This window comes from Mytilus edulis, chromosome 12 (assembly GCF_963676685.1).
Source record: "Mytilus edulis chromosome 12, xbMytEdul2.2, whole genome shotgun sequence".
NCBI lineage: Eukaryota > Metazoa > Mollusca > Bivalvia > Mytilida > Mytilidae > Mytilus > Mytilus edulis.
This window is the reverse complement of record NC_092355.1, coordinates 11,777,314-11,788,253: the sequence shown is the minus strand read 5'-3', so window position 1 is coordinate 11,788,253 and position 10,940 is coordinate 11,777,314. Positions and strand designations below refer to the sequence as shown.

Below are 10,940 nucleotides of genomic sequence, written 5' to 3'. Positions count from 1 at the left end.
GTTGAACATGTACAATGAAATATAGTTTTAGAAATCGATTAGGCCAGAGATAGGCCTTATATCTTTTTTTAAACATTAAATTGAAGGACCATTTACACTCAGGACCGAGTCATCAGTAGGCAGAACAGATGTATTAAAACAAAACAACCTAGCATCATATTGCTAGTAGCGGGAGTAGCATTGTCGAGTCAATTTGGTTTTTTTTTAAAATTTGGTCAATGGACATACATTTGCATAATGTTTGGTTCAAGTCGAAATAGAATTCTTTTATCTCCCTATTACTTTGACAAATCCTTGTACATGAGAGTTTTCTGTCAAATCTTTATTTCACAAAGAATGGATTGCATAACAATGAACTGAGCTCAAAGCAAAGCACTTTAATAATACACTTAGACAAAGAGCTGAATCCAGTGATATACTTTGTACTACAGGTCCTTCATGAACATCCATCGATCGAAACCATATCTCAATAACATGCCATACTACATGGTTGGATAAGAAGTCCTGAAAAAGACATGATTTTTTTTATCGTATTTTAAGTATATATGCACAGGTTAAAACTTTCTTGTGGTATAATCATTCAGTATCTAGCAACTATCAATTTGCTTCATGCACAAATTGATATAGGTTGAGTGCCCCTCTGTTGGAAATAAGAACACACCTCCACCTAATTTTAGTAAACTGATAAACAAACATTCAAAACTATCAAATGTTATCCAAGACTTGTCAGTGTCTATTTACCATTGGCATTGCCACTGAAACAGTGATATATGTACACATAATTATATACATGTAAGACTAAAATTTTAAAGTACATATATAAGACTAAAACTGACATTCAGTCTTTTCTGAAAACTTTAGTCATTTTCAAATCTGACTCAGTCACGATAAAATAAGATTCCATGTCTACATGTACAACCAATGAAAATCAAATTTCGGCCTCTAATAGACTAACATTGAAATCCCAGTTTTCTAAAATGTTAGCTAGGTGGAACCTAAAGCTATAAAAATCGAACTTGACAATATATATATATTAAATATTTCAAATGCATTACATGTAATAATATAATTCCTCCAGAATTCGCTATATTTTTCTTTTTTTTGTCTTCTGTCGAGACAGATATTGACCTCTAGATGTCTTTCAATTATATTCAGTTTGGTGTGGGTTGATGTTTGGTTGTAACAAGGATTTGTATAGTAAGGTTGTAATATATATATAATATTGAAATAAAACATTTTTTTCCGGAAATTATATTTCCGTCTACAGTCTAAATTTATAAAAATTATTTAAACGTTTGACAGACCATGATGATGTGTTTACTGATGTCAAGCAATTTTTGAGATTTTGATGTCGAGATAATGTCATTATTGTAATATTTGCTGACTAATGGCAAATGATCTAGACAAAACAAGAAATTCAAGGTAATATACAACAGTTAAGGTGAAGCAAAAAGCTTCGACGGAGCTAGACAGTGTGTTGCATTTGAAACATTTTCTCTTGACTCAAGTCAAAATCAACAGATCAAGAGGTTTGCAAGAAATAGCATTCCTCTCAAACTTGTATTCCCTCCTTCATTTAATCATGCATATTTTCCTTATTTGATGTGTTTTCTGTAAATCAAGGTCAAGATTATAAATGCCGTGCAAGAATAATGCTTATTTTTGATAGTGGTTATTACTATAAACATAATGAAGCATTCATGAAAATTCCATGGATTCAAACCCACAGCCTAATGCTGACCAATTACTGTAATCCGCATCTGGTTTGGACCATCAGGGCAAGTAACTTTTTTACCGGACAAGTAAAATTTACAGTTTTACTTGCCCAGGGACAAGTGGTCACAACAAATATTTCCACACCCCTGCCAACATCTGTGTTGATAGGATAACCAGGTCATTTCAGGTGATGACCTTGTCCTGAATCTAGGATAATGACATAAAAATCACTTCTTTAAGTATCATTATTTTAATAACCCCCACTAACAATGACTAATTTCAACACCCCTGAACAGTGAAATTTTTATCGCGAACAGTAGAATTTTATTACATAATCTGAAAGATGAAACCTTGAACTTCACAGGAAAAATACTCCCACTGCTGGGAAAAATCTTTTAAAAAAGTATCAGTTCATTATTTAAAGCCATTATTATAGCATTTTTTCAACTAAAATAGAATTTGCAGCTAAATGATAGCATTAAAGGCATAAACCTTGCTACTTAAAAGAAGCAAAAAGGTCATTTTTTTTCAATTTTACTAATGAAAAGATATTATTTAAACCTATATGTGTTTAAAATTTTGGTAAAACTACAAAATCACAATTTGTGACAAAACTTTGAATTTGCTACTTAAATAAGTGATTTAAAAATCATTTATCTAAGTAAGTCCCCTGAGCACAGGGAAACAAATGCATTTAATGTACAATGTACACACTTGAACTTCATCAGCTACATGTACATGCATGTGTAGGTCTCTGGTTAAATTTAATGTCTCTGGTTAAATTGGAATATTCTTTAATGACAATACATATTAAATTAATACATAATACATGTTTCTACATAATATACAATGTATTGAAAATTTCCTCCTTGAATTCAAATTTAAATTTATGATTGCAATATATTTAAAAAAAAATAATAATGACATAGAAGTTAGTAAGTTAGTTGCAACTATAGGTCCTTATATGGCCATCAACAATGACCAAAACCAATTACCGTATAGCAAGCTATTAAAGACATTCAATGAACATGATGAACAATGTATGTAAAACCATTTGAGAGATAAAACTAACTTATTTTCTTATTTGGGTTGCTGTTTCATTGACGTATGCATCTCATTTGTTTATCACGCTAACATGTTTTTATTTTTATGTTGGTACAGTTTATGTAGAATTGACATTTATCATGTTTATATATAAAAAAGATGATGTGGTATGATTATGGATTAGACAACTCTCCATAAGAGACCAAATAACACAGAAATTAACAGTTTAAAGGTTATGTACAGCCTTCAACAATGAGTAAAGCCCATACTGCATACAATTGTAGTCAGCTAAACATATTTAGGAAGGTCTGTTGACTATATAGCTAGGTGAAGATTAGGGTCTCAACAGAGAAATCTTTATTTCTATATTCTTTCATTTTTAGCCTTATTTTTTCCTTTTCTGTCTTCTTATCTTTTTAGCACTCTTTTCTTTATTTTTAGATACCATTTTTCTCAATTCTTTATTTTTTGTTTCATTGTTTTTTTTAAAGTTTATACCATGCATACCCCAGAAATGATCATGGAATATTTCCAGATATCAATGATATTATATGTGTACACATGTCATGCATGTAATAGACAACTTTCGAGTTCGATGCATTTCTGTCAAAAACTTTGGTTTTAGTGATCATCACTTGTGCGTTTAGGGGCCTTCCGTTCCCATGTTGAATGAGTGGTTGGAAAATTACATGTATGATGCTAAAATGTATATTGCACAATTTATTCGGCAAATTGTATTCTAACAATTGACAATCAGCACTTGTATCATTAGGGAATTGTGATTAAGTTACCTACACATGTACAGAATAAACATAATTGCTAGTTTATCCTGCACAATGACGATCACTAAGACTCTTGATGAATGTTTATAGTGCAGGTATACAGGCGACCTCCTCTATCTGGTAAATGACGTCATAAAGGCGCGCATAATTGATGAGTTTTTTCCAGTGACGGATGAACTCGATAGTGGTCTTTTAATAGATGTCCCTACTATAATAAGACGATGTGGTATGATAGCTAATGAGACAGCTCTCTATCAGAGACCATTAATCAAATGGCCAAGAAGCTAGTAACAAAAGGTAACCATAAGCATGATAAGGGTTTCAAAACTGAGCAAAATCCATACCACATAGAAAGCTATTAACATATGCTTAAAGGCAACGAGGAAAAATGTAAAAAAAATCAAAAGAGAAAACTCCCTACAAGCATGACAAGTACAAGACTTCAAGGAGATTTTTATAAACATTAAAAACATCAAATCGTTTTTTAGTGAGACCAAGAGAATTATGTTAGTAACATTTTTGATACTATACAGTAATTATAATCTTTTCTAAATCTTTGATTTCAGTCTAAAGCCAGTTATGACAGATGCATTTGTTATCACTGGTTCAAGGCCACCTTCAGCGAGTGGCAGAGCCCGTCCTTTGTCAGGGAGGACACGAAGTGGATATCATAAAGTATCTGAATCAGCAAATGTAGATGAAACTTTGTTCAAATCTCATAATTACGCAACACACTCTACAGACCATGGATTTAAATATCCATGGGTCCAGAATACCAAAGAGGAGAAAAAGAAAAATAAAGGACCCCCACTTTTATGGTCACCATCACCAGTAGATATGCATAGATATGAAAAAAAATCTCAAGGTGTTATTTCTTTAAGGAATTCATCTACCAGTCAGTCATCAAAATCAAAACATAGACTTACTAGACATACGCCAACTTTCGTAGACGAGTCATTGTTTGGAGAAGGATTACCAGAACCATCGTTTGAATCACCGTGGGCAGATAAGGTTACCAAGGGTGCACCGATATACTGGGCACCACAAGAGAGCTACAACCGACAAATGACGCAAGGATCTATGAGAGATAAAAATAAAATGGAACCATACATTCTGGACGGTAGACCTCCTTCTAGACAAGGACCAAGGCCAGGAAGTTTTAGGAACAGACCATTAACTGTTGAGAGCATGACTAGCGGAAAGTCAAATTCTGTATGGAAGCCTTAATTACCAAAAAGATAGCTAATGTTAAACATGAGTTGTATCCCTTTTTTTATAAATATTCATTTAGCTTTTAGTTTTGATTACATTATGCAGCAGGTTTTTTTAATTTTCTCAAACTTATATAATTAAGTCCCATTGACACTTGAAGTATTGGATTTTTTATAACATAACAAAGTTACTTTCGAAATGTAGATGATGACTTCCGAGGAGAGGGAGTCAACTATTAGATACATGTATTCTAGGAATGGGAGATAGGTATCAGAATTTAGAAAACAATAGTTATATTATATCATGTTTATAAAAATGTGTTGCTCAATAATTGTTTTTGTAAAAATGTCTTTTTTAAATAATTACTAATCATCTAATCATGCTAATAGAGTATGTTCTCACTATAAAATTTTGTTTTTATAAAAGATGCTTAAATTTTACAGCAATATCAACTATCAAGACAGCATCAGGTGACATCTTCAATGATCAATACATGTAGCTTTATGAAGTTGACACATGTATTTACAAAAATGTAGATAATGAATGGCAAAGGGAGATAACTCTATTGCCTGTTATCATTGTCCCTAGTTTCAGTATTTTGTGTAAAATTACACCGTAATATAGACCCACTTTAAGTTAATATGTGTAGCAGTGTAAAGTTTCAATAGCTTGCAACAAACATTGTTTGGACCTCACTGTTTTCTTAGTGTTTTATGTTAAGAATTCTTCTCTAAAATGTATGTTATTTTGAATGTTATCCAGTGTTCTTGAAGTGAATTTTATCAGATAAGAATGAATATACTGTAACACTGAAATTGTGTACATCATTTTATTGGAGGTGTATTTAATGTACATTGTACTTTATAAATGATCATATATATACCGTAGTTAATTTGTATTTTTATTATGATATTTTTTTTTATTCAATGTTAGAATGTAAAGCGTTTGTTACTAAGGTAAATTTGCAATAAATAAATTCAGATTCTTTTATAAATTGACATGAATGTATAATGAAATCAAAACTAATTAACTTATTGCTCAGTGAACTTTTACATTGTCTTATCGGGGCCTTTTATAGTATGGACTTTGCTCATTTTAATTTTTACGATTTTGAGAAAAATCCTGCTTAATTCAGAGAAAATATTACAAAATGCGAGTTGTAATTATTGCGTTTACAATTCTGTCGCATTATTGGCAATAATAAAAACCTCACAATAATTTATGCATTTACAGTAACTAAGACCTTTAAAAATTGACAGAAAGATAAGATTTGCAAGCCTATTGAGGTTGTGGACCATATTTTATGGAGTTGTTTAAATGATAATTTCTGCATATTATTATGTCGCTCCAACAACCATTTCATATATAAGTTGAGGTGAAGTTAGAGATTCATTTAACAATTAAAATGTTTAATATTTTTATCATACTATTAACCCCATGGTAAATTGTTATTTTTGGTTTTGTTTTATATAAGATTTGAGATTGGTGTAAATATAATCTCATGATGTTGAAACTGTGTAAGATGAAATTTAATTAAATGAAATAGATAAATAAGACATGAACATTGTATATGTATGTAAGATTTTCTTAAGTAAAACACAAACTGACAATGCCTTGGCAACAAAACATTTAACAAAAAAATGATATATATTATACAACAGTTTACAACAGTTTACATATATACCTAACATAGAAAACAAATTAAGCAAAATAAAACCCACCAAGAATAAGGGGGAGTGGAGGTGATCTGCACATTGAATATCAAAATGACTACTGGTATTGTTAATTTTAAAATGGTTACTTAAAGCATTTTCTAATCATACGGGTATATAATCGTCAGTTAATTTATGAACAGTAATATTTATTTTAAACAAAATCTTTTTTTCTAAAAAGCAAATAAGAAATTACACTTCACACTCTTGGCACACATTTCGTGACACTGATTATACTATGGAATATTTCCATACACAAAGCCTCATTTAAATCATTTACTGGGGATTCATTATTTTAGTGGTTAATTGCCAAATTTTGTTGCTAGGTGAAAAATATGAATTTCATGGGTATTCAATTTGACAGTTTCACCAATTCTTCACAGAAACATTCAATAAAATTGTACTCAGTTGAAAAGTTAAATACTCATGAAATCAACTGAAAAATAGGTACAATTTACAGTATACTCTTTGGTTTTGGGATGAACACGATTAGCTTATCTTTTTTTGTTAGAGATAAAATTGTATTTTAGAGAAAATACGGTAAGACATTACACTGCAACATGAATTATTTATTTAACATATTTCACTAGAAAGAAGGGAAACGGTATATCTCTTTATTTTGTGGTCATTATCAACGATATTTTTCCATGTATAAAGATGATTTTACTATATGGTGAATGCTTTTACACCCCAAAGAATTTATTAAACGAAGCATTCACTCTAAAGTGATATTCATTCTATGATCATCTTTTATGTAATAAATTGTATTTGGAAACATTGGATATGGGATATCATTGTTTTTTACATTTATAATTGATAAGTATTTTTATGAGTGAAATGATTTTAATGTTTTTCAAAAGTTTTATTTCTCAGTTATGCTTTTATCTATTTTTGATGTCTTGATATTTTTTTGTTTCAACTTGTACAATGATCAATCACACAATTAATTTGATTTTTAGCTCACCTGGCCCGAAAAGCCTAGTGAGCTAACTCAGCTTTCCTCATCACTTGGTGCCCATCGTTGTCGTCCTTGTTGTCATTAACTTTTACAAAAATCATCTCCTCTGAAACTACTGGGCCAAATTTGTCTAAACTTGGCCACAATCATCATTGGGGTATCTAGTTTAAAAAAAATGTTCAATAACCTAGCAAACCAACCAAGATAGCTGCCATGGCTAAAAATAGAACATAGCGGTAAAATGTAGATTTTGACTTAAATCTCTGAAACCAAAGCATTTAGAGCAAATCTGACACAAGAAAATTTTGCCGTTTTTGGTTAATATCTTAAATATTATTAGAGATAGAGATTAACTGTAAACAGCAATAATGTTCATCAAAGTTAGATCTACAAATAAGTTTGCATGACCAAAATGGTCAATTGACCCCTTAAGGAATTATTGCCCTTTATTGTCAATTTTTTAACAATTTTCTGGATTTGGTAAATATTTGTAAATTTTTAACATTTTTTCATAAATTTTTCTTATCTTTTACAAAATCTTTTCTGAAACTACTAAGAGATTTTAACCAAACTTGTCTGCAATCATAATTAGGGTATCTAGTTTTAAAAATGTGTTTGATGACCCCGCCCGCTAACCAAGATGGCTGTCATGGCTTAGAATAGTACATAGGGTAAAATGCAGTTTTTTTTATCATATTTTGGAAACGAAAGCGAAGTGGTCAATTGACCCCCGAAGGAGTTATTGCCCTTTATAGTCAATTTATAGACAGATACATTTTATATGGGTTATTGAACATGCTTTTGTTACCTACCTTGTTTTATGTCTGTTTTGTAAAATAAGTGCTATCACATTTCATAATTTATTCACATGCATCTTTAATGTCATTTATTCATTTTATTTTTTAGATTTTCAATAAGCCTTCTAATAGAAAATTGTATCTAAACTTTTTTACATATACGTTTTTGTTTGATGTAAATTTGAATGATTTTACTGGACAGGATAAAACTTTACTCATGCCATGTTTTTCTTTATTTGAAACAAAGATAAATTCTGCACAATTTTTTTGAAAAGTGCAAATTTAACATAGACTAATAGGGGGAAGTCAATGGTGGTATTACACCTAATATATATTCTCTACCATCTTATGGTGCATGAAAAGTGATTATCACCATTTTTAAGAATACTTGAAAATTTCATTAAATTATATTTAGTACCAATCAACTTTTATTAAGTATGATTCTGCTTTTAGAAATGAGGTTTATGGTCAACTATCATGCTTGTAATAAGATCATTAACACTGACGTTTTTCTTTTCTTTTAATAAGGCACACCAAAGACATAAGAATAGATGGACTTTTCTATTTATTTTATTGTGAATATGATTTTTGTATTGACATGCTGTCATGGGAAATCTTTTCATAGGTTATAAAGAATTACTAAAAATTGACATAAATTAGAACAACAAATTTGTACTTCCCCCCCCCCCCCCCCCCCCCCCCCCAAAAAAAATAAGATATTTATATTATTTTAGGGCCATTTTGAAATTTATTGATTACACTGTTGCTGAAATGTTTTAATTATTATATCTGAATAATGAATATGTTCGATGACAGTCCCTCAATTGTCACTGTCAAACATTTAACAACTGTAGATAGGGGAATTCATGTGTATTGGTTGTGTTTGTTACATTATATATTAGAACATTAATTCATACAAGTTTTTGTTGACTTGGTATATATGTGCATTACTGTTGATGACTGTTGAAGTCTTTATTTTTTGTTATATCAGTATTTTACATAGTTTACTTATTCTCTTTAGTCACTTTTCCATCTATTTATTTTTTATTTGAGTATTGGATTTTGTAATAAAGACTTAAATGTTTTGGAATTATTTGTTTTTAGGCCCAAGCTGTAGTGTAGGGGACATTAATTTTTTTCCTAGTCATTCCATACATATAAAATTGAGAATGGAAATGGGGAATGTGTCAAAGAGACAACAACCCGACCATAGAAAAAACAACAGCAGAAGGTCACTAACAGGTCTTCAATGTAGCGAGACATTCCCGCACCCGGAGGCGTCCTCCAGCTGGCCCCTAAACAAATATATACTAGTTCAGTGATAATGAACGCCATACTAATTTCCGAATTGTACACAAGAAACTAAAATAAAAAAAACACAAGACTAACAAAGGCCAGAGGCTCCTGACTTGGGACAGGCGCAAAAATGCGGCAGGGTTAAACATGTTTATGAGATCTCAACCCTCCCCCTATACCTCTAGTCAATGTAGAAAAGTAAATGCATAACAATACGCACATTTAAAATTCAATTCAAGAGAAGTCCGAGTCTGATGTCAGAAGATGTAACCAAAGAAAATAAACAAAATGACAATAATACATAAATAACAACAGACTATACTAGCAGTTAACTGACATGCCAGCTCCAGACTTCAATTAAACTGATTGAAAGATTATGATTTCATCACATGAATATCAGGCACAATCCTTCCCGTTAGGGGTTTAGTATCATACCATCATAACATATATGAGAAGAACATAACCCGTGTCATGTCAACAACTGGTTTTTTATATGTCCGTATGTCCGTCCAAAAGTTGGTTTCTGTTCTGTTACTTTAGTTTTTCTCAACCAAATGTTATGAAACATATACACTATGCTTACTACCACATAATACAGATCAAGTTCGAAATAAGGTGGCATCACTTTTACAGTTCTTGAGTTATTCCCCTTAATAAACATAACCGTTGCGGAATTTTTCATTTCCCTTCTCTAACTTTAGTTTTCCTCAACCAAATGTTATAAAACTTGTTCAAAGTGCTTATTACCACATAATACAGATCAAGTTTGATTTTGGGTGGCTTCATTTTTACTGTTCTTGAGTTATGCCCCTTTATAAATATAAAAATTGCTGAATTTTTCGTTTCCATTTTTTAACTTTTGTTTGCCTCAACCAAATGTTATAAGCCATGCACAATTCTTAATACCACAAAACTCAGATCAAGTTTAAATTGGTGTAGCATCACTTGTACCGTCTTCAATTATGTCCCTTTATAACATTATATGATATTCGAGCGGGGGCATACTCTTTGTCCAACGGACACATTTCCCATTTATTTGTTTTTTACAAGGAGTAAGATTTTTCTTTATACAGAAATGCTGGTTTTTATTGTTGTTCATCATTTTACACGAGAGCTTGGCTTATAAAACTAAGCAGAGATATGAATTAAAACAGATTTGAGGTAAACAACTTTTACAACAGCATCCCTTCAAAAAAAAGTTGGCATGCAGACATAGGAAGACATGCCAGGAATGTGACTGTTTTTCACCTGTCGTTTGATCTGTCTTGAGCTTTTAGTTTTACCATTTGATAAAGGTATTTTTGAGACAATTTAGAATGCATATAAAGCAAACGGACTTCAAAAGATTTTTTTTGTACTTTATAATAAAATAGCCTTGTTTTAGAGACATATAGTATGCATTCAAAGCAGACGAACTACAAAC

At 31.1% G+C, this 10,940-nt stretch overlaps 1 protein-coding gene across 1 annotated transcript; it reads left to right on the top strand.

Annotated features, from left to right (window-relative positions):
• The first annotated feature begins 1,299 nt into the window (after positions 1-1,299).
• On the top strand, positions 1,300-4,914 carry LOC139497131 (RBPJ-interacting and tubulin-associated protein 1-like). The gene is made up of 2 exons (XM_071285222.1): positions 1,300-1,422; positions 4,109-4,914. The coding sequence occupies exons 1-2, from the start codon at positions 1,388-1,390 to the stop codon at positions 4,767-4,769; spliced, it is 696 nt and encodes a 231-aa protein (XP_071141323.1). The 5' UTR covers positions 1,300-1,387; the 3' UTR covers positions 4,770-4,914.
• Positions 4,915-10,940: the final 6,026 nt, after the last annotated feature.

Coding starts and splice junctions, on each gene's coding strand:
- LOC139497131 (XM_071285222.1), top strand. CDS start 1,388: ATGGCAAATGATCTAGACAAAACAAGAAATTCAAG. Junction 1,423..4,108: donor GACAAAACAAGAAATTCAAG/GTAATATACAAC, acceptor CTTTGATTTCAG/TCTAAAGCCAGTTATGACAG.